General features: G+C 44.0%; 1 protein-coding gene across 2 annotated transcripts; it reads right to left on the reverse strand.

Annotated features, from left to right (window-relative positions):
- Nucleotides 1-569: 569 nt before the first annotated feature.
- cgnl1 (cingulin-like 1) lies at nucleotides 570-23,694 on the reverse strand. Of its 2 annotated transcripts, XM_028401457.1 has the most exons (19): nucleotides 23,522-23,694; nucleotides 20,055-21,731; nucleotides 19,840-19,934; nucleotides 18,304-18,409; nucleotides 18,073-18,174; nucleotides 17,572-17,708; nucleotides 16,705-16,843; nucleotides 16,320-16,532; nucleotides 8,620-8,826; nucleotides 8,419-8,523; nucleotides 8,189-8,341; nucleotides 7,930-8,100; nucleotides 6,194-6,355; nucleotides 5,462-5,551; nucleotides 2,911-2,994; nucleotides 2,602-2,726; nucleotides 2,275-2,383; nucleotides 1,971-2,134; nucleotides 570-1,868 (listed from the first exon to the last, which is right to left on the reverse strand). In XM_028401457.1, exons 2-19 carry the CDS (start codon nucleotides 21,678-21,680, stop codon nucleotides 1,718-1,720), a joined length of 3,939 nt encoding a protein of 1,312 aa, XP_028257258.1. In that variant the 5' UTR covers nucleotides 21,681-21,731; nucleotides 23,522-23,694; the 3' UTR covers nucleotides 570-1,717. The 2 variants fall into 2 exon arrangements, with proteins under 2 accessions (XP_028257258.1, XP_028257260.1); XM_028401459.1 differs by lacking the exon at nucleotides 2,911-2,994.
- Nucleotides 23,695-23,762: the final 68 nt, after the last annotated feature.

Consider the following 23,762-nt stretch of genomic DNA (forward strand, 5'->3'; position numbering starts at 1 on the left):
TGTGTTTCTTTAACCTCAGTGACTGAAGGAGGTCAAAGCTGAGTGCTGAAAGGTGATTGGATCCAAACACAGGATGCATATGCTTCATACGTTCCAGCAGTGAAAATACAGACGTGCTGAGCACAAATGAAATATAAGGCTGCTGTTGACACAGCTGCTCTGAGCCTTCACAGATTATACCTGAGGATGAGTGAAACCAGTGCTGATCACTAACACAGCAAACTGATCAGTCAAAATCTGTTAGTAAGAGCTTTACTGTGGTGTTATAGATCTGTCAGAGAAGCCATTGATCTTTTAATTCCTGTATTCAGATCCTTATTGAAAAAAGTGCTGTTGCTATTCATTTACAATAAATGTCAAGTCAGGTCAATCATTTTTTAAACTTATCTCGCTAATGTAGAGTTTTTTTAATCAGCATAAATCTTATTAGCAGCTGTTGGTTTATTTTATAAAATGAAAACTTATCACAATTTACGAACCCGATCTGGCACCAGCACACAAACAGAAAAACTGGAAGGACCAGAAGTCAATTTCCCAGTGAATATTCAACAAGCTGATAAGCACGTGAGCATAATTGAAATTAAGTTTATTTGAGTCTCAGCAGGATTTATGAACATCCAGTTTTGTATAGTACAAACAGGTGTAGTGGCAGGAGTCAGTCCACAGGCCCTCCACAGACATAACACACAAACACAGTGCAAATCCCCACAGTGTAGCAAAACATTGATTGTCAGTTTCTGAAGAAAATCCCTCATTCAGTTACAAAAAGGAAAAATCTGAGAAGTTCTGTACAGGCGGATACACACACATGAGATGAAAGGCCTGAACTAGAACAACCAGAGGAAGCTGCTATAAATGAGATCATGTTATCATATTTGCAGTTTTGTTCAAACTGCAGCTGCTAAAAGAAAAAACAAAAAACAAAAAAAACTGAAGCGACACTACAAAAATCCTGTGTGAACAACAGCAAGAACATTCAGACGATTATAAGTAAATTATTGTTATTGGTCATCAAATGATATTCGATATATAACTGTGTAAAAGTGGATGTGTACAAAGTCCCTCTTTTACTGTCCCTAAAAAAATGCACGCAGCAGATTTTTGTATATTCAGCCATGAATAAATAAAAAAAAAATTCTGGAGCAACTCACTTCATATATTTGATTTTTAATCATTAAAAAAGGTAAATATATCTTATTTAATTGGAAGATATAAAAATTATATTCAGATACTGTTTGTAAATTAAAATATTTGAGAGGTATAAAAAGTGATAATAACTTCATATTGTTCATAGAGGCAGTACTGGTGATGCAGGTTTACAGTGCATTAAAGAGTGCATTTTCAAGTCGACTAATGCTAGATTAATCATCGAAGCATGTGTAACCCATTAGTTAAGTGGAGTGGAACTAAAAATGCTTGAAGGTAAGACTTAATGTGGGTCAATTAAAAGTATATACACTTCATTTCTGAGGCTAAATCATTAAATCTTCACTGATTTCTTCCATTAATCAAAGAGCTGCTCGAGTAATACTGAGTGGACATCAAAACCCAGAACTGACGGAGAACGTGAAGTCATAAACAAACAAAAAGAAAATCGAATGATGAGATGCAGTCAGAACAAATATCAATATTCACAGAGTTCAGGGAGCGACAGCATGAGGCACGGACCTCCAGCAGTTTGGTCCCACAGTGACGCATGTAAAGCAGCTTTACGTGTTCATAAAGTGAAGGTGGACAAGATGTTGTCCTGACTGGAGGAGCGTTTGTAACCCGTGGATGAGCTGAAGTACGTCTCCCCATCAGTGCTAATGTCATCATCGTCTTCATCGTCCAGGTTGTTGAGCAGCGGGGCAGAGTTGCTCTTACGTCTGTATGAGAAAACCAGGACGGTGAGAACGCGTGTGTGAGCACTTGCCTACCCACATTCTAATGAGTCGAAGCTTCCCCAGTAACAATGACAAATTGTTCACCTCATCTCGCTTCGCAGAGCTTTGAGCTGGCTCTGGAGCTGCTCGTTGGCCTCCTGTTGCTCATCCAGGTCTCTCTGCAGCTTCTTTTTGCTGTGCTCCAGGCGGTCGATCTCCTCTTCAGCCTCGTCCATCTGCCTCTTCAGAGCCTTCAGACGCAGGTTCAGCTTAAAAAAACAAACTGGGGTTAAAAAAAGGTTCAACAAAATGCAACAGTTTGGCTCAAACACCAGCAAACAGATGTCAAACTAAACATTTAACTCATGGTCTGAGGTAAACGGAGTGTGGGTTACATTGTGTTACATACTTGGTCCTTTTGATCTTGCAGTGAGTGATGCTCCTCTTCGACTTGCATCATCGTCTCTTTTACCTTCCTCTCCAGCCTACGGTTCATCAGCTGCAGGTTGGCCCGCTCCCTGAGACACATCATCACACATTAGATGCACCACATCAGAAACAAAGAGCTTTGATTGTAGTCAGCTTTGTGAAGTCAGCTCCCATACATGCTTCATCCATCAGTGTTTAAATATAGGAACCAGCCTAATGAGACTCTACTTTCAGCCACCTCTGAATCCTTCCCCTTCCATCACCTTAACCACAGCACCCTCATCTCTATGCCCTGTTGGGGCCTCACCTTTCCTCCCCCTCCAGCCTCTCCTCCAGCTCCAGGATGCGCTCCTCCAGCTGGGCTACCAGGCCCTCTTTGTTGGACTTTTGGGAACCCTCTAAATGAGACACTCTGGCCTTCAGGTCTTTATTCTAGAGAGGGCAGGGAGAGTGTGAGGTGCTTCACAGACATACCTTTACTTTGTGAGAATTAAACTATGATGTTAGAACAAGACACGATCAAATGAAATGTGATGATGAATGAAATGAGTCTGTGCTTTGCATTGTGTAACACTGTGTGTAGTTGTGATCCTGCAGACAGGAGGAGAGTGTGTACCTGTCTCTCCAGAGCCATCTTGTCACACTCCAGGTCCTGTCTGCTAGCCCTCTCCTGCAGGAGTTCATTCCTCATCTGCTCCACCTGTCAAGCCGAGGCCAGACACTGTCATCGCTTCAGTCCCACACAGTCTGACCACAATTATCATCAGACACTGTCTGACTCTCACAGCGATAGCCCCCGCAGCGCAAAGTGAGTCAAACTGCTAAACAATACAGGAGTTAATGCTGAAAGAGCACCGGTTAATTGGTGAGCTGGGTTTACTTGCTCGACTGCATTCCACCTTTTGTAGTAGCTGCCAGCTCTCAGTGAACCGCAGGTGTAGTACAAAAAATATCAGTGACACTTCCCATAAAGAATATGTAGCAGAAAATATACACAGCATGTTAACTTGTCTTACCAACAAAAGGAAAGCGAATAAAAACAGCTAACCCAGCCCTGTCAAATGTAACAGAATCCACCTACTGTACCACCTCTGACACATCTTTGAAAGGACGAGCAGTGCTAGTCAGTGACAGGTTCAGAGATGGTGGAGGCAGATTTTGTTACCCAGCTAGCTGTTTCTGTCTGCACCCAGTGTTTAAGCTAAATGTCAGCATTTACTATGAGTATTTATTCACAAAGCATTTCTTTTGTATCCAACATGACTTTACTGCAAATGATCCCCATTAGTCCATCCATCCATCCATCTCAGGGGAAACATGCCACAATGACGGTCATGTTAGCGGCGTGTAAGCCAAGAGACTAGTTTTTACACAACCAAATGGTACTTTACGACCAAATGTAACCGTCTTAAAACTATTGTCTTTTTGATTGTGCAATAGTTCTGATACAATTCAAACAGGTCCAAAAGGTTCACCAAAACAAGGTGTGATGGGGTACCCTTAGAAGAGTTTGTTGTATTATGCATCAGGTAACTTTTGTTATTGTTTTTAAGTCATGTCTGTCCCTGTTTAAATAAAGCCTGATGAAGAAGAAAGTGAATAACTGTATTCCTTTGATGCTGGTGTCATCACACATCACACTCCTTGCACACAAGATCATCCCAGAGAGGCCTGACTGCATGAGCGTGACTGTACAGTGATAGCCTAGTTCAAAAGAAGGGAGAAAGAAAACTAATCGATACAGCGGTGATGGTTCTTTCTTTGTGAGAGGAGCTTTTAGAATTGGTGATATTTTATGCCAATTAGCGGGTGACAGTGGGCTGCTCTGATGAACGATGGCTCCTATAACTGGTGCACCCAGCACAGTGCTTGAGGGAGCTGAATCAGCAGACTGGAACATACAGCGAAACTAATCTGCTTTGTGAGAGACGGCAGGAGAGGAGAGGGGAGATTACTCTCATTTAGACAGGAGAGGAGCACCTGGTGCCAGGAGAGACGCAGGTGTTCTTCCTGCTGCCTCCGCTGCAGCCCCACTACCCCTCCACCCCATAGCCATACATCCGCCCTCTCCTCCCCACAGACATTAGAGCACACACACACTCACACAGACACATACCCGCATGCATGTGTGCGTGTGTGTTACTTCACTCTCACTGCACAAAGCGCGAGTGTTGCCTAGACAACCGACCTCAGCCTCATGCTGAACCAATGCCACTTTGTCACAATGCCACTCTTTTCTCTCTGCCAGGAATTTCTTAAAAGGGAAACCATTTAAGGAGATTTAAATACTCTTCTCGGCCACACTGAGCTACACACACTAACATTTCGCTCAAAAAGTTTGAATGTCGCTGAGAGGGGTAAAGCCGAATCTCACAGGCCCGTCTTCAAATGATCCAGTATTAAAGGGGCTCTATTAAGGCTCTATTTTGTTATTTAAGAAAAATGCAGACCAACATTTTCCCTCTGATTAGTGAGACCTCTGACAAACAAACAACTCTCCTAAAAGCACATGTACTTTATCAAAATCTTTCTTCACAGTGCCTTGGTCAGCAGCTTTATCACGGAGGAAGGAAAACTGGAGCGCTTTGCTTGCGAAGATATAAAAACTGACTGCTGGAATCAGATTTGTTCTCGAGCTGAAGTTACTGAGTGTAATTTCCAAGTGAACTCCACACCCTGAAAACTTGAGACATTTGGCAGCTCAGATATTTTGGCTCAGGCAGTGCATTAAGAGGGGTCTTTTGTGGCCCGATGCATGAAAATTGGATAGACGCTCTCAGACCACGCTGGCAGGCTGCCAAACTGAATGATTATGCAAGATCATCTTACAAAGCAATAACCCATCCACTCTACCCAGAGCTGGAATAAACAGGGATTTTGGGAGGGTGGATTTGATACAGTATGCAAAGCCACAGACTACTGAGTGAACATCAACTCATTCAGGACTCATCTGAGACCTGACGTTGTAACATGTCACATGCTCCTTTCATTTAGAGATTAGTGGCTGCGGTTGTGATGTTAGAGGTGAAGACAAAGCAACAGGAGATCTGGATATCATTTACAGACTGAGATGGAACACAGACATGTCTGTGTGAACATGGACAGCAGGTCACTGACACAGGTGAGCACTAATAATGAGAATGTGTTGAGTCTGTGTGTGTGTGTACCTGCTCTCTTCCTCGGTCTATCCTGTCCATCAGCTGGTCTCCACTCTGACGCTCCTCATCGAGGTCCAGCTCCAGCTGAGCCAGCCTGTCCTGCAAGATGAAGCAGTTACATCTGTACAGTCAGTGTATGGAGTCATCTCTGTTGTGTGTATGAGGGGCGACGGCTTTAGTGGCCTGAGCCAAGGGAACCCAACTCTTTGATTATAAAGAGGTCAGTAATGTTAGGGTTAGGGTTATTTCAGGTATTTGAAGACTGCTAGTCAGCCTTTGCATCCTCATAAACAAACCATCACCCTGCTGGTGGATTTTACAGACTGCTGGATAAATCTCTCAGGATCCACCTCACAAATGGCAGAATGTCTCCTGCAAAATCTGCCTGTGGAATTCAGGGCCCACGAAGCCGATAGTTTGGGTCTTTGGAGTTTGTTTTCTTCCTCTTTTAATTTAGCAGCCAATGCATTCATCATGCTATAATGAGGAAGACTAACACTGTCACTATGAACTCCTGGTCCTCCACTGGGGAATTAAGCCCCTGAGACCGTCCACACAAAAAAGTCGTTCACCTCTGGACTGTGTGTGATGGGAGCTGTAAAACTTATCTCCTTATAAGGCCACAAACATTTCTATTATTGTTAAATGTTTATTAGCTTAGTCACAGACAGTTCAGTGTTGTCAATGATTTCACATCATAGAGTGTTTTTAAGACATTTAACATTAATGGAAATCGAGTACCTCCATGAGTTTGACGTGTCGGGCCCTGTCATCTTTAGTGTGGGCGTTTATCTCAGCCTCAGCTACCAGATCCTGAAGCTTTTTCTCCACCGTCTCCTCCCTGAGCACAGCCTCGTCTCGTTCCCTCTGACACTGCCGCAGGTCCTCCTCCCGCCGTGACAACTAAAACCAAAAAAGCTTGCTTTAGAAAGGTTTAAAATTCTACAAAACATCCACCTGGGGGGGGGGGGTATATATGAGGCTACACTTGTCAATGAACATGGGTGGAGGCTGACAGCAGCTGGAAAAGTGGGCTCACTAGTCCAGTCCAGAGCTATCAGTTTCTCTGGAGAGGAGGAGGAGGAGGATCAGGATGTGAATCAGCCAGCACAGCTTTCACAACAATGATATCACAAGTCTGACATCCTCCTCTTCCTGCGTACCAGCTGCACAAGGATGCATAGGTGTAGATGCAGACAGAAAAAAAGGAAGAACCTGGACAATGACCCTGTCCTGACATATAAACTTAACTTACTAGTCCATGACACACACAGATGAAAGCTCATGTCAGGGACATCCAGAACTGTAAATCAGTTCAGCTTGTAGTGCATGTGGAACAAACTCTGCAAATAATGACTGCAAGGTCCTGAGGATAGGTTCTCACAGAGGGACTGAGCTTTTTTTCTTTTGCAGTGAAGCCTCTTAGGCTGAAAATCATTTCCTGCCGGAACATTTGTTAAAAAAGTACCCAGCAGAGCTCTCATTATAAGCAGAGCTTTGTTTACAGGATTAGATACTGTGTGTATCCTTAAGGTCTAACAAACATGTTTAAGGTATTTCCAACCTCATAAAACATGTTTTTATGTCTTCTTCTCTTTGTTAATGGGCACATTATACTTAATAACTTTTACCTTCCTGTGCAGACAGAATAAATAAGTAACAGTATCCCTCTGTGTGTAAGAGGAACACACGACACCAACAGTACAAGAACACAATGAGCTAAAGCAGGCTACCTTTGAGTATTAAATATTTGTTTTGTTTTTTAATTCTTACACTAAAGCATCCAACCATCATACATGAAATGTCACAATTTATGGCCTCTGAATTGCTGACACAGGAGTTTTCAGAAACATCTGTGTTCCTCCTGCTTAAGTCTGAGAGACTTGTATCTCACACAGCTTCTCCGCCCTCTCTATAAAACTGTTTCTGTGTGGACACCATAAAGACACCCTCAGCTGCCCTTCCTCCTTAAATAAATATTTGATGCATTGATAAAACAACACAATCCACACTCATTCTGACATAAATTATTTGCATTAATCTCAACAAAAACATTCTCTGCATTCCAATGTGCTGACAAAATAAACTGCGTGACTGAGTGGTCACACATTATGTTTCATTAGTAAGGTGTCAGAGCCACACATCAGTGGATCACAAAGGAAGAGCACCATGTTTCCCTTCTGATCCTCAGCGACATTCCTTCACTTTGTTCAGTTCAGTTTCGGTTTTGGGTTTGAAAGAGCAGCAAGGAGCAGAAATACCTAAGTGATGACATCGCTCTCTGAAAGCAGAGGCTAATATTGATGAGAAGGCTCAAACTGGCTGAGTCAGGACAATCCCTCATCATCCGCTGTTCTGCATGGGAGGGCTCAGCCTGGCCTGACTAATGATGACTACTCTCACTGTGATGGCAGAGTCAGTATTCAAATCTGTGCCTCTTCTCTGAAAGCCCATTGTATTTGAAGAGCCCACTTTACCTCTTCCTGCAGGGTTTTGGTTGCCAGCAGATACTTCTCCAGCTCCTGCCCTCGCTCCTTCAGACTCTTCTGCAGCTCCGTCAGCTCCCGACGGTTCTTCTCCTTATAAATATCAATCTGCTCCTGCAGCTCCAGAGTGGACGACTGAGACGCATCAACAATATCATTCATCTGCAGGCACAGACAGAGGATTGGAAAAAGAACACATTGTGGCTCATAAATCAGCTGCAGTATGGGATGTGTCTGTACATATACTCACCTCCTTCTGAAGTTTCTCCACTGTACGGTCCAGCAGCCTCCTCTCATCCTCTATGTCGTTCTTCATGTTCTTGAACTGCTCCTTCTGAGTCCTCTCCTCTTGTAACCTCTCCCCCAGCTCCTTGTGTTCATTGCTCAGTTTGGTCAAGTTTCTCTGTGGAAGAAATCAATGGTGTCAAGCTGTGCGATTCTCTACATGCTCCCTATTGGTGTATTACAAATCTTTCTCACCTGCACGTCCTCCAGACGGATGGTCAACGCTCGGTTGGCACGTGACATCTCCTCTTCTTGTTCCTTGATTTCAGCCAAAGACTCTTCCAGCTGCTTTTTGTCTTTCTGTTAAGTAGAAAAATACATATAGCTAAAGAAAAAAGCAGCAGTAAACATGGTACCAGCAGCAGTTCTGTGACTGACTCCCTCTTCGTCCCTCACCTCCAGTCGGCCCACTTTGTCCCCCAGCCTGCTCTCTTGCAGCTTGGCCTCATCGATGATTCGGTTGAGCTTGGCCACTTCATTTTCCAGCTCCTGCGCCCGTCTGCGCAGCCGCTCAGCTTCCTGAGTGAGCCGTCCTGCTTGGCCCTCCGCGGCACCCTTGGCTGCCTCCACCTCAGCCTTCTCCTGGACCACTGCTGCGCTGGTCTGCAGATTAGAGACACAAGGCTTGGGTTCAGCAAGGAGCAACAGAAAGTGGAACAATGAGGCACGACGGAACATTTGAGACCATCTCAAACACCTCGCATAACAAAGGCTATTTGTAAAGCTCAGCTTCTCACTGAAGCTTTGTTGCTGTGGTGACACACGATAACAATGCCTCGCTGTAATTCTCTCACACTTCATGATAAACCACAATTGAGGGCAAGTAAATCTGAACCTCCATTAGCATCTGTTGACTGAGGACCACTACATATGCTGAAACATTCAGAGGAGGAACTCACGCAGCATTCTGCTCCTGCTGCTTTAACATTTTCAGGGCCTAGGCAGGAGAGGAGGAAGAGAAGAAGATACAGAGGGTAAAGACACAAACCAGGCTGACAGAAACCACACAACTCACAAGCAACAACAGACAACTGGTTTCAGGTGAGTTGATATGTCTTCCCACCATTAGATTATGTTTGCATGGAGGTGGAATGTTAGAAAACTGGTTCGACAATTTCATGTTTATCTCACAGGTTGGTGTGCACACATCCACACATGTGGACACAAAATCTGACCTCAGCCAAAACTGGTGAAATATTTGGTTTGTAAAGTTCAGCAGTCTTCTGTTAAATCACATTATAATAAGTAGTAAATTGTTGTGAATCATACATGTTTTATATACTAAATGCTAATTTCTTTGACAGTCTTTGTATGATGGCTTATTTACACAAACATGTTCAGTTTCTGCGGGAAGTCTTCCACCTTTTCTGACTAATGCAAAAGGCCCTTGTGCTCATCTTGTCGTCATCTGGTCATGTGTGGAAAAAAAGGTGACAGTGCCTCCCTGCTGTGGTGCCTGCGGGCCAGCCAGTCAGACCAGTTTGCCCTGTCACCATCACAGAGACGCCCTCATCGCTGATTCACTGGATCAGTTAGTTTTGTCAAAGGAGCGTGGAGCCCTCAACAGACTCAGAAGTACCTGATTAATATTATACCCCTATTTCACCTGCTAGGATTAAGATGCCACACAGAAGACAAACCAAATGAGTGTTTAACTAAATAATTTACAATTGATTAAAAAAAAAAATCACAAACTGCTGTGTAAGATGACTGTCAAACCATTATTTCATTTTAAGGCAGGTCAGTTATATTCATATTAAACTAGAAGCTTTGTGCTCTCTCAGTTTTCTGCACTAATAACAAAACTATTAACAACCAAATAAACAGACATCTTGTGGTTACAGAAGCTTCCTCGTGTTGCCTCCAGATCCCAAATCAAATGGAAAAATGCTTCTAGCTGCCGGTTGTTTCAACCTGAAACAACCTAAACTACATAAAGTGTCAGTTTTACATCTATTGTGTTAAAGCTGAGGCTGAGGATGGTGCTGGATGTGGGGTTTAAACACCCCTTTTACTAGCAATATAAAGAACCGATCGGGTGTGTGTCTGTGTGTCATGGTTGTGTCTGTGCCACAACATGCCACACACAACAAGGACTGCTCCGTCCCTGTCCCACTTCCCACGCTGGGTCACGTGTTAAAAACACAAGCATCCAGCCAGAAAGGGGGGGGGGCCCTGCAGCAGTGACATTACCCTCAGTTTCCTCTCCTTTTTATTTCCAGTGATTTAAAAACACCTGTGTTTATAGCGCTTGTGGAACTGTCCTCACTGACGTTTTTATTCAGTACTACAAAAAGTTAATTATTGTTTTACAGTCTTTTTTTGGTTATTAATGTTTACCGGACACCCACTAAAGGATCAGTATAAACAAAACACACCTTTACCAGACAATGATTGGTTTAATCTGTCTGCTGAATTCTTTACACCTCTTAAAATCTTCTGTCTATTAGTACAACATCATAGAAGAACCTGCAGCCATGATATCATCCTGCTGGTCCATTCCCCCCTTCTAAACCCAAACTTTGACTTGGCTCCTCGTGTACTCAATCTGTTTGTCTAAAGTTGCACATTAACTACGTTTGTGCTAAAGTCTTTGCAAAGCAGCATGAATGTTAAAGGGCAGAGCACGCCCGGGGTCGGGTGCTGTGGTGAAGATCTTGGCTCTCACATTTATAACCACAGAATCTGCATCAAGCATCACAAACCTTTATGCAACGTCAGGTCAACATCAGGTCAATTTAACAGATTATCATGTATGACATCATTGTATCCTTAATAGTGAAGCATCAGTGATTGAGCAGCATATTACTGTATTACTGTTGTAGCTGCTGGAGTCGGAGGGTCAACTACTTTATGTACACAGCTATACAATAATACGGAACTGTTATCAGGTGATTTATTAGGGAGAGAAAAAACAAATCTGATTTGTGCTTCTCTAATCTGTTGAACACTACTGTTTGATAGCAGCAGAACACAAAAAGGTTGGAAACCACTGATTAACTCCTGTATTTTTAAAAGCCGAACACATGATTAAATGTGCCACTTTTAAATATTAAAATTACTACAAACAGAGTGAGCGGTTTCCCTGCTCTAAGATGTTTTTCCACACCTGCAGCTGCTAACATGCCATCCTTTCCCTCCCCTCCCCCTTCCTGGTGTGGCTCTGCAGGAGTTTTGTTTTCTTTGTTTTCATCTTGGAGGCATTGTTTTCCATATTCAACATCTGGCATGTCCACAACAACATGTCTACAAAGACCGAGAGAATGGTGAACACAATTGCACGATGCAGCGTCAAAAAACCTGCTGAGGATTTGCTTACATGTACTAAAGGTTTTCCTAGTGAGAGCCCTTCTGAAAATGTAATACTGACAACTACTGATGTGCAATCACCAAAATATTCAGCACAGGAAGCTGTAGTCTCTACGGCACACAACACAGAAGATAAATCAGCAGATGTGGTAATCCCACAGATTTTTCAATCTGTGTCTTCAGTAGAACATGTTGTTACAAACAAAGACTTTGACAGCCACACTGAAGTATTTATGACAGGCTGTAGTCACCAGCATGGTGAGTGTTTGACATGTAGTTTGTGTTGGCTGGCAGGAGGAGACTGTAAAATCACTGATCCTGTTTTCACTAACTGCAGATTTAAAGTTTTGACAGCTTAAATGCTGCTGTTTATTCGTCCATGTCAGATGACACACCGTTTTCTGTTCAACATTAGATTACCTGAGGTTAAGAGGAAAAGAACTTTAAAAACATCTTTGGCAGAAGCCACCATCACAGAGTATGTTACCAACACACACACAAAAAAGACCTGAGGTTAACTGCAACAGGAGGCCTGTCGTGGACTGAAAGGAAGGATTGAAGCAGATATTAGAACATGACAGCTGAGAAGCACTAACATCTCTGTGGTGGAATAAGAAGTAGTCTAATCAGTTTCTGTCCAGAGACCAGCTTTTAAAAAGAGTCTCTGTGCAAAGCCAAACTGCACATTTACAGGCATGCAATGGAATGACAGAGCAGCAGAAGACACTGATGCTTCTGATTTTTAAAAAATCACCTTTTTGTTGTAAATTCTGACTAGATTTTAAGTTGATGCCACAAATGAAATTTGCCGACATTAACTTTGAACACCCGGCCAGCCATCCATGGTCAGGTAATAGTTCATATTTTCACTAACATTTAATATTCACCCTGTATGAGAGTGAGAGCAATGACTGGGGCATGCCAGTTGGAGGAACCACAGTGTTAAATATGGTTACAAAATGGGAGCAATGCCACTGACTTGCTCACCCTTCTCACCTTCAACTTTTAGCCAATTTCATCATAGCAGGGAGGTGCAATTAGTTTGCTATGCTATAGCCTAAATGTTATCAGGGCAGTGAACACCATCACTTGATTGTGTCAAATATATGATGTCAGTCACCTGACAGTGTCTGTAAGCCACGTATTTCAGTAAAATATGAAGAAAAGCTTGGTGTAAAACCGCACTGTGGAGGCAGACATTATTATGTAATCTTTCCAAGAAAAGGAACCACTTCTTAAAAATAATTACATTAATTACAAAGCATTTGTCAAAGTGACTCAGCTGAGAGTGATTCAGTGTGACTTTACAGGCCTCACAGTGCCAGTTAACATCAGGCGGCACCATCATCCTGACCAAAGCCGGGAGACAAAGAGGAGAAAACTCCACATTTCTACACCAAAGAAGGTTTAAATAAACTTGCAACAGAGAAGCAACACCCAAACACACACACACACACATCCCACACAAGAGTTCAAATCTGAAGACTAACAGCTCAAACACAGGGATCTCAGCCCACACACCAGTTTACAATCACTTCACTCTTCATGGCCAGAAGAAACAGAGGGTAGAACATTATAGCCCTGTAAAAATGTGAAAAATGAAATAAAAAACAATGAAACACTATTCTCAAACACCATCTCAACAGGAGATGTTTAACTTGACTCCTGCACTTTGTTTTTGGCTCCCACCACATTTGGGCTCTCAGGCGAAGAATAAAGAAACAATAAATAACACAAATCCTGGGCTGAACTTGAGTTTTTACACAATCCTGACCCTCATATGGTCATGCAGCAACATTTTCTGAACCAAACACTCTCTGACTGAACTAATCGTGTTTAAAGTTACTGATCTATAAAGTTATCAGAACAGCCATTTTGAAGACAAAGGAGAAGTACTTTTTCAACATGGATGAACTGCTAATTTCTTTCCATCTCTGTCAAGATGGTGAATTCTTTCCTCATTCGCACTCCTGCATCTCTTTCCAGACGCTCCCAGAGCCATGCTGGAAAATATAGTGCTATCATCAAACACACAGACTCATGCTGGAGTCTTTGCTTTCAAAACAAGCCTGAGGGGGAACTCTTCTCCAGGCTACGTAAGCTTGATGATCAGACAGTGAGACTTCAGTTCACACACTGGTAGAGATTAGTGGAGAGGCAGAGGCCGAGATAGAGGCGAGAACGGCACCGGACAGAAAATGAACTGCATTTAGGTGAGCAGCAGATCACTGCCGAGTCTCGTGTGGAAACTGTGGAGCTAGGAAATGAAAAAATACAGAGTTGGGGATTGAGGTTACAGATGAGAGTGTGATAACAATGCAGCTGTGTTACACACTGCGGCTCAGGGCTGTAGGTGCAACATAACAAGACCTGGAAGTGATGCGATAAGCACAAGGCTCTGTCTTTACAGTCTGAGGCTGAACACTGAGAAACTGGAGTGCTGCAGTGATGGAGATGCAACTGCAGCACCCTGAAGAGGAATAAATGAAAAGATCTGAGCCTCTCCCACAGGTCGGAGCGGGTACAGTGTAACAGAGCTGGAGCGGAGTAAAGAAGGAGGTCCACAGGGTGCACATTCTCCACCCTGACCCTGACATTCCTGGAAACAAACCTTCATCTCTACTCGCTGCACCTCATCTTTCCACATTTTTCACATTCTAGCACAAGCTGCCACGCAAGATCAACCCCACCTCCTGTCTTTTGTTACAGGACATCTTAAAATAAGCACAGTCTAAAGATCTCGAAACATCATGACCAACATTTTTCATCCTAGATCAAATTCCACAGATTTCAGCTCATCAAAAAACACAATGCAGCCTTCAAGTTAAGACAGAAAACAGGCCCCCCGCTCTTTTCACGGGGGTCCCCTCTGCTACAGCATACTGACCCACTTATTCAGCAAGTCCCAACCCCCGCTGCTTTTATTGTGTGAAACAAACTCATCATTCATTGCTGACTGAGGTCCACAATTACCCCCACTCTCTCAGGGCGCAGAAAGAAGAGGGAAAACGACGCGACTCAGGAACGGCACCTCATTAGATTAGTGATGGCTTGCCACCACAATTAACTAGTATACAGAGCAATTTAGTGCTCCAGTTTCCAGCATTCTTGTCCGCACAGCCAGCTCTGGTCACTGCAAACGTCAGCGACACACAAAGAAGGAGGCAGCACTTTGGTTCACTCCGACTCTGCACAAAATGAAAACATGTCTTAATGTGCCACAAACCTGAAGACAAAACGTGGATTCAAGGATGCAGAGAAAGGGTTGCACAAACTAATGACAACATTTTATATATTAATAGAGTTAACAAACAATGACTTCACCTTGCCAAGTGTTTACAAAGCACTGAGGGTAAACCCCTGATGATACACTCTCTCTGGGGAGCAGTTAAACCTCTGTTCACTAAAAGGAAATGTCCGCATAGACTCATGCTGCAGAGTGCTGCTGTGGACTCCCGCCAGGCCTGCAGGAAGCCAAGAACAAGGACAGCTTCCACTCTTTAAGACAAACAGGACACACATGAGTCACACAGCGACCTACTGACAACAATGTGTCTTTCAGGGTCCTGTCTCCTGCTGCGCTTCCCATCTTCACCATCCTCCATATTTTTAAACGACAATAACATCTAACCTCCCCTCTCTGCTTGAAAGAAAATACTTCAATCATTTCTAAATGTTGTTTCTAAATCAAACTCACTTTTTCCACCACTTGTAGACAAGACATGTGACCTGCTGCACCAGGAACAGACCCTCTGCCCCCACCCAAAGGCAGCATGACATCCTTTCTGTGATAGAATCCTAACACTCTATCAACCACAGCTGTAGAGAGCTCATCCTGACCTCCTGATCACCATCCCAGCAGGACAAGGGACTCTGTATGTGTGTCACAATTCACATTTAAATGCTGTCACTGACACTATTTTCTAAATGTTGGATGATGGATTTCACAAATTTGATTTGCAGCAAAAAAATGTACTTAAGCCACAACAGTGACCTTACCCTCCTATTAGATAAGCTCTGTAATTTTTATCATCAAATGTTGTTCTTCCTGTAAAAGGTTTCTCCAGAGAGCAACAAGCAGAGATAAGAAAACATGACTGACCAGAAGATTTCCCATGAAAAAATGATGACAAGCTACATGTAACTAAGTGTTTCCTTTTCATTTTATCAGCTCTGTTGACACAACTATGTGAACGTACAGCAACTTCTCATGGAACAAACTTTCCTCTGCTGATCAGTGTGTTTTGTTTGGGCAGTGCCATCACATTTTAAGGCCATTTATCATCTGCATGTAGGCAAGCAAAGACCACAATAAAAAAAAACAATGTGTACAGCAATTAAATGGTTTAGAGGGTTAACAGCGACAGTTGTGGGAAAATATTACTCACTGACATAAACCGAGTCAAAATGCGCAGTGGGGACAGCTGAATAAACACAGCAATCTTTTCCCCCTAACCTGGCTCTTCCTCAAAATCCAGTCTCTGCATACAGTATATCTGACTTGCTGTGAAACCAGTTAACCACTAATAACTGCTCATTCATTAGCAAACAAAACAAAAGGTGTAATTAATGTGTTAACATATCACTTCAGAGTAGGCCACCAACCTGGCGACAAACATGGCAAAACAATCCCAAACACACACACAGTTACAATTCCCCTGATGCTGTGCTTATCTGCCACAGGGTGTGTTCCTGGACTGGGGAGGATGACAGCAAAGGAAATGAGGGGGAAGGAACACAGAGAGTCAAAAAGGGGAGAGGGAATCAAAGGGGAGTCCTGTCAGTACCTGCTTGGCCTCCTCCAGAGATGTCTGCAGCTTGCTTATTTCCTTCTCATACTGTTCCTTCATCTTGTCCACCTCCTGATCATGAGCAGCCACCTCCTCCTTCAGGGCTCCTTTCAGAGCCGTTAACTCCCTTTCGCGTCTCCTCAGCACCTCCTCCTGCTCCTCCTTGGCCAAGAGAACTTCCTGCATCTCCACCTTCAGCTGCATCATGCCCTGGGGTCAATGGAGATTTTATATCAGTTCAGAGTTTGTAGAAGAAGACTGGGCATGTTTATTTTACATGTGTTTTTTCTCTTTGATTAGGCAAATCAAGTGTGGCCTTTTTTGACATTCAGTGACCAGCTAATCACTACATTGACTGCATTCAGGTTCACATGGTGCGTACCACCATAATGGCGTCTCTCTCTTCATCTGCATCTGACTTCTTGGCCGAATCAAGCTCATCGTGCATCTCTGACAGCTGGTCCTGCAAGTCTCTGATCTCAGTCTGGTACTGCTCCCGCTCTATCTTCACCTGGAAAAGCCTGATAATCCACAACCATGTGTCAGAACACAGTACAGGTCCTCTTCATACATGCACATACTGTCACACCCAGCCACCTGCACCTTAATTCACACATACAAAAAGCCACAGCTGTGCTGGGCATGAATGAGAAGTCTACAGGGCACAGAGGTCAGAACCTCAATGATGGAAACCTAATAATGTCTTCTACATGATAACACTGAGGGGGAGGGTGATAAGTGATGTGAAACACTTCAAACAAATTGTAGACTCAAGCAGAACATTTACTTTTGCGGTGGCTTAAAATGTAGCTTAATAGCTTCAGTACACGTAAGCAATGTCCTTCGCTGCATGTCGTACCCCCCCCCTCCAACAATGTACAAAAAATGGTAAATAGTATCAAGGAATATGACCTCAGGAGCTAAACAACATTTGGTATCAATACTGTTTTAACATGGAATATACATTTGTGGATATATAACTGATCCTGAGCTGTACGGGTGGCAGAAATGCAGCTGTACAGTTAGTGCGGCTGAATAAACAGTAAATCAGTCACTAAGCAAACATTCATGGAGGTGAAAGATAAACTCGAGGAGGAACAAAAGACTGCATCATAAGGCAGAAGAAGTGACATGACAACCATCTAAGCAACAATCAACAGGCTGAAGAGCTTCATCAACAGGCTCCTACTTTATATATACAGCTTCCTCATTCACCTGAAACAGGGAGATTCCCTTAAAGTGCACTTACTCTTCCACTGTGGCCTGGAGGTCAGCCTCAGTTTTGGCCAGTCTCTCCTTCAGACGCTTACACTCCTCCATGCTGTTCTGGAGCTCCTGCTGCAGCTCCTTTAAACTTGCTGTGCTCTTTCTGTCAGCCTGAGTCCTCTGGTGTTACACAGAACACAGAAAAAATGGCATTTTGTTAGTAGCTGTAGCTTTTTAAATATTGCAAAGAATAACATGGAAAAGCAGCCTAAAGTGTTGACCTTCAATCCAAAGCAAACAACAATGTCTTAAAGTTACATAATACAAGAATGGAGTTGTGGATTGTTTCATTATTCCGTGCATGAATATCTGCCTTCATGTTAAGCTTATCCAACTTCATATCCAAACACTCATTTTAAAATATCCCTTTAAATTCAACAACTTGAACTGTAATCTCTTTAAGCTCCTTTCCAGCCAAATACTTGATTAAACAGTTCTCTGAGACAACAACAAGTTCAGCAGGCAGAGGCCAGCTGTGTGTTACCGTGGTTTGTTCCTCCAGCTGCCTCTTCAGATCCCCCATTTCTTTCTCCAGTTCAGCATTTTGCTCCTGCAGAGCTTTGGTCTGAGCAGCAACGTCCAGGGTCTGATGCAAAAAACACACTTCACACTATCATCTTTGGTCTAATTCTCACCGTTTTACTGGAAGGAGTCTAAAGCACTAATGTGGGACTTAAATATTAAAATGTTCGTAAACAATGATATAACATCTCACTTTGTTGTCGCCTTGTGTGCTGGCGGTGGCTCGAGACTTCAGAGTCTGAATCTTCTCAAAGACGAGGTTGACCTTTCTCTTCGTCACTTCATCGTTATCGTTGTTTCTGCAGACACACAAACAGACAGGTTGTGTTAATGCACTCTGGTTATTAAAGGTTTACAAAACTTCTCTCTGAGTTTTGCGGGATCAGAAGTTAATTCCAGACTGTTCTAGGAACAGAGTCACTCCTTCCCAGATTAGGAGGGGTCAAGGAGGATCAAACTGCTTTGATGTGTCACCTCACAGCTCAAACAGCTTCATTACACACATCTGTTAAACTGTGAGACACCAAACACATGGGTGGTATGATCGTTCTCTATGCTCTGTGTTTATACTGGGGTGGCTGCAAAGCAACAAATTAAAGGATCACTTTGCTCATTGGGTTTGAATTAGGGACAAAGTTTGATCACAGTGAATCTTTATGACAATGTTAGTGAGAGTTTTGTTTCTGAATGAAAATAAGTTCTTTACCAAGCACCCACGCTGACAGATTTTCAGATTCTGACTGAATTTTAAGTTTGTATCTTTAGATAACAAACAGACTCATTGTTCTGGTCAGTGAAAATATGAACTTGAGTAAAAAAGCAGCTTTTTTGTGGAGGAGTGTGTGGAAGCCCGAAGATGGGCGGATTTTAATCTCTTTAGTTTGAGTAGAAACATCAGAATCAACCAAACTGGAGTTGCACCACTATGACAGCAGCAATATATTATTTCAGTAAATCATGAGGCTGACACAAAAAAACCGAACCCTCCCTTCTCCTCCTCATACAGCTGATTTTCATTAAACCTCTATAACCCCTGTTGGTGAATGTTTGTCTTCTGGGCTTTGGGAATGTAGCTCAGTTTCAGCCCCTGCACTTCCATCTGTGCTTCCTTTCCTTTGTCCTGTGACTCCTGACCTGTGGCCTGACACACCCAGCCGGTTTCCTGTTCTCTTTCTACAATCCGCCAACCCTGTAACCCATGCAAGAACTGTAGAGACCTCTAAACCGTTTCTGTTAGTACAATCATGAATAAAGTATGCAGATGTTCAACTTAAAGGTCCTCTGAATCACTAAACCAGCCCAGCTGCTTTAAAACCTAACCTGAGCATAACCTTTTAACCCAGCATGCCTCCCTCTCTCCTAGACTGGCTAAGTGTCTGATTACAGAAACAAACAGAACATTTTCCCCTTCATTTCACACCACACCACAGAGAAAGTGGAGTAAGAAAGAGGGATTCTGCAAAGAAAACAAATTCCAGACAACCAGATCGCCCACAGCCTGGATGGGAGGGTAAGACGTGCACATTCCTTTACTTTTATCACAAACAGTCCAGCTCAGAACATTTATATGCTTCAGGAGAACAGTTTCTACCCCCATGATGCATTGCCTAGTGGTGCAACATGTTGAATGTGGGCTGTGATTCAACATATTTTCACAACATTCGGTCCCATTTTTTTATGAGCAAGTGAAGCTTAAGCAGACACACATTGACAAATGCAGATAACTCACCCATCCTTCAGGTAATTGAACAAAATTTGCTTTGCTGTTTCTTCATGTGTTTGTTGTGAAAGCTCCTGCTGACCTTTTAGGAGATCAGGTGTCGCCTGGACATGACAGGAAATGAAAGGGAGAACATAGAGAAATAAATTTTATGTTTCAATTTAATTAATTAATTTTGAGGACAAATGCCTGATTATCTCATACTACATGTCCCATCTGTTTACCTGAACATCAGCCTCTGTACTGGCCTTTTTGTCTGCAGAGGATGTAGACTTTGAGAGCGATGTAGACAGAGATGATGTTGAAACACTTCTAGCTGAGGAGACACTTTCCTCACTCTCTTTATGCCTAAATGGTAGTGAAGAGGAGGCAGTCTGTGGCTTTTTGTAGCCCTGAATGGCCCCGACACCCTTAGAGATGGTGCTCTGAGGGGAACCGGGTGCACTGGTGGCATGAGGTGAAGGCTTGGTGTCAGCCTTTCCATCAACTGCTGTGAGCCATGAGTCCTGACTGCCGGCAGCCTTCTGCAGACGTAGCTGTGAAGGCCGCAGGACATGCTCCATTGATGTGCCTCGATGGCGGCTGGACTCATCCATGTAGCTGGAGCCATTCCGCAGACTGAGGGCACTATCCACGCTGCGTGAGCGCTTTCTGTCCTCTGGATTGATCCTGTTTCTGCGGCCTGCCCTGCCCCTGCGCTGACTGCTGCCATCAAACTTCTCAATGAGCTCATCAACTCCAGGAATAGAGCCGGTGTCAATGTCTCTGCCAGATCCAGGGAGGAAAGGGATGTATCTGCGGTTCTCGTGGCGGTTTATGGTGTCTGCGTACAGGGCCTCCATCTGTTCATCTAGCAGACCCTTAGAGGTGGAAGATGAAGACGAGTGACGAGAGCGTGAAGTAGACTGAAGGACTGGTCCACTGGAGTCAGTCCTGCGTAGTGGAAGGACATCGGGCTCGCGACGGGTGCGCTCCAGGCTGGAGCTAGCACTGCTCATGGAGCTGGGGGATCTGCAGGATGTCTTACTTGGCTCATTTGTGGGACTGGAAACAGTGGCGGGCTGAGGCTGGACTGGAGGCACAGGCTGAGCTTTAGAGGCTGGCTTGGACTGAGGTGGATTCAGGTTGGTAAGACGAGGTTTGGCCTGTGGCTGAGCCACTTGTGAGAGCAGCCTGTTCTGAGGCTGAGTGAACTGGGCTGAAAACTGAGGCTGTGACTTCACCTTAGAAAGGCTTGTCTCACTCTGGCTCTGGGATGGAGGTGGCCTTTTCTCCTGCTGGGTATGATCTTTCTTCTGGTCCAGACTGGATGACCTGCCACGTGACAGTGCTGGTACGGTAGATTTGGAGGAGGAGGTCCCAGACTCAGGCAGGGGTTTTGAAGGCAGGCTGTGGAAATCTTGCAGGTTCAGGGAGTTGGTCTCTGGATCGTATGGCTGCAGTAGCTCAGGGTGCTTCTGAAAGTTCAGTAGGGTGGGTGCTTTTTTTCCTGTTGGTTCTGTGACACCATTTTGTGGTCCAGATGAATGCATCATCTTCTGAGACCTGTACTCCATGAAGGGGCTCTGGGATCCAGCCTCTCTGACTTCTTTGAAGTCATACTCCTGGTAGTTCTCAATAAAAGAGCCTTCTGTGTCAATGTACCCATTGCTGTTGGGGTCTATGTAGGCCTGGGAGCCCCTGTCTTGGTTGTTTAGAACCACATAGGGGTGTCCATCTATGCCCTGGACACGGATGCTGAGACCATATGTCCCGGCTCCATTACTGTTGGGCCTGGATGGGTGGGATGGCTGAGTATAGCCCCGCTGTGGTCCGCTGTTAGGAATGCCGGTCACTCTGTATGACTCCATCAGGAATGCAGAAGGAAAATAAATCCCTCTCCTGGATCAGGTGGCCCACCTCTGCAAGCACAGATTCAGACAAGCTGGATTAGTCAGAGAGGAGACATCCTTCAATAACATCAACAGCCACTAATGAAACATTAAAACATCCACTTTCTTTTCTCGTTACACATCAACAGAACTCTCTTTTGTCCAGCTGGCTGACTGACGGAGACAAAAAGCTGCCTGTAACACCTCTGACTCAACACCTGCCACATTCTTTAACACTGTCAAAACGACCACTTTCTGTGCAGAAGGGCCGTACAGGTGTGTGTGACTAACAGGTGTAATATGACAAAATGACTGTTTACACTGCATGACAAAGAACACAGGCTGAACAGGTTAAGAGAGAGGTATCAACAGGAGATTACGAGTTAAACCTGGGAATCATCTCAGGGCTGTCATCACAACCTCACAGGGTTTTCAGTGTAGCTGTGTGTTTATGTGCACAGATAGCAGCTGAACAGTGACACATGTAATTTGCAGCGCCCACAAACAGGCCCAACACAAACACAACAGCCTTTCTGTCCTTTTCGTAAAAGTTGCAGGTCTGTTGACAGATATGCAGCCGGCAATAAATATCAAACCTGTGTACAAATATTAAAAGTGAGCTGCTCGGTGGAGACAAAGCACATCAGCAGCCGCCATGTGTTTCACTGGACAATGGGCTTTCAGCAGGTTCCTGCCTGCCTTGCTGATAGCAGCTAATTCTGCCTGATGATGATGGACCAGGATGAGCCTGGAAGGAGGACACTGATAAGACCAAGAACAAAGGCAAAGGCAGGAAATGTCACATCCGCGTGAAATAGGTCAGGACAGACCTACAAATAAAAAATGACAACACCATTTTTAAGGATGTTTTGTTACTTATGCACCAGTGTGACCAAATATATTGATTTCTCAGGTTATAAGGTATAAGGATGAATTAACTTATTGCTTTTATTTTGTTTCACACTCTTCCTTTTGAGCAGGGAAGAAGGACGAAGGAGAAGTCTATAACTGTCCTGATTTGAAGGAAGAGTGCTGCCACTGATGTCGAGGACAGATTAAACCTACAGGGGACACAATAGAGCCTTTCATCCTCAGTGTCACATGCATCCGACACACAAGGGGCTCCAACAAGTGTGCAACTTTTTTATCCTGCAGCAAGGAGGAACCCTTCACTGACTATCCAGTGCTGCCTTCACTGACCCCTGAGCTGCAGACCACAGCCCAGTCGTGTGTGTGTGTGTGTGTGTGTGTGTGTGTGTGTGTGTGTGTGTGTGTGTGTGTGTGTGTGTGTGTGTGTGTGTGTAGATTGTTATCATATGAACTTATTATCAGGAGAAAAGCAGCAGCACAGGCGCGTAAAAGCAGCTCTTAAAAGTGAAAACTTTAGACAGATTTACACTGTGGGAAAATATCATTAAGTTACGTAACATGAATGAGTTCACTAATCTGGAGCGACAGGTAAATGTAACGTGAGCGGCAGTAAGCGCGTTCAAAAATGACAACACGAAGGTGAAACAGTGTGTTACACACAGAGCCGCGGTGTGAGGTGCTCCAGCGGCTCTTGGACGCACAGCGGAGTGATTTGACGCAGTTTGTGTTCATGGTGCAACAGGTGGCATGAATCACACAGCAGCCTCAGATTTACTCACAAACCCTGGAATTAAACTTGACACGTTTCCCACTTTCACAGCTCCCACAGTTAAGTCGTGTTTGTAGTTATTTAGCATGTCTGTTGTGGTGATAAAATGTTCATTTATGACGCTTTGTTGTTGAGTTTACTGCTGTTTCTACGCGCAGACTGAACAGTTCGTGCTACTCACCACAGTCGTTTCTCTGTCTCCTGTTCACTTCGCAGGTTAGAAATGTTTCTGTGAAACGGATTTAAACAGATAAACTCTCGCTCCCAGCACTTTGCTAACTTACTTAGTCCTGTGTTGTTGTCTGAAAGTGAGGGACAGTCGTTTCGGAAGGACGTCCCGACCCTCCGGCCCGCTCCGCCTCCTGAAACAAGCGCACAAACCCGCCCACCCACTCAAAGGCAGCCTGCTGGTCCAGGAACAG

Source organism: Parambassis ranga, chromosome 3, assembly GCF_900634625.1.
Source record: "Parambassis ranga chromosome 3, fParRan2.1, whole genome shotgun sequence".
Taxonomy (NCBI): domain Eukaryota; kingdom Metazoa; phylum Chordata; class Actinopteri; family Ambassidae; genus Parambassis; species Parambassis ranga.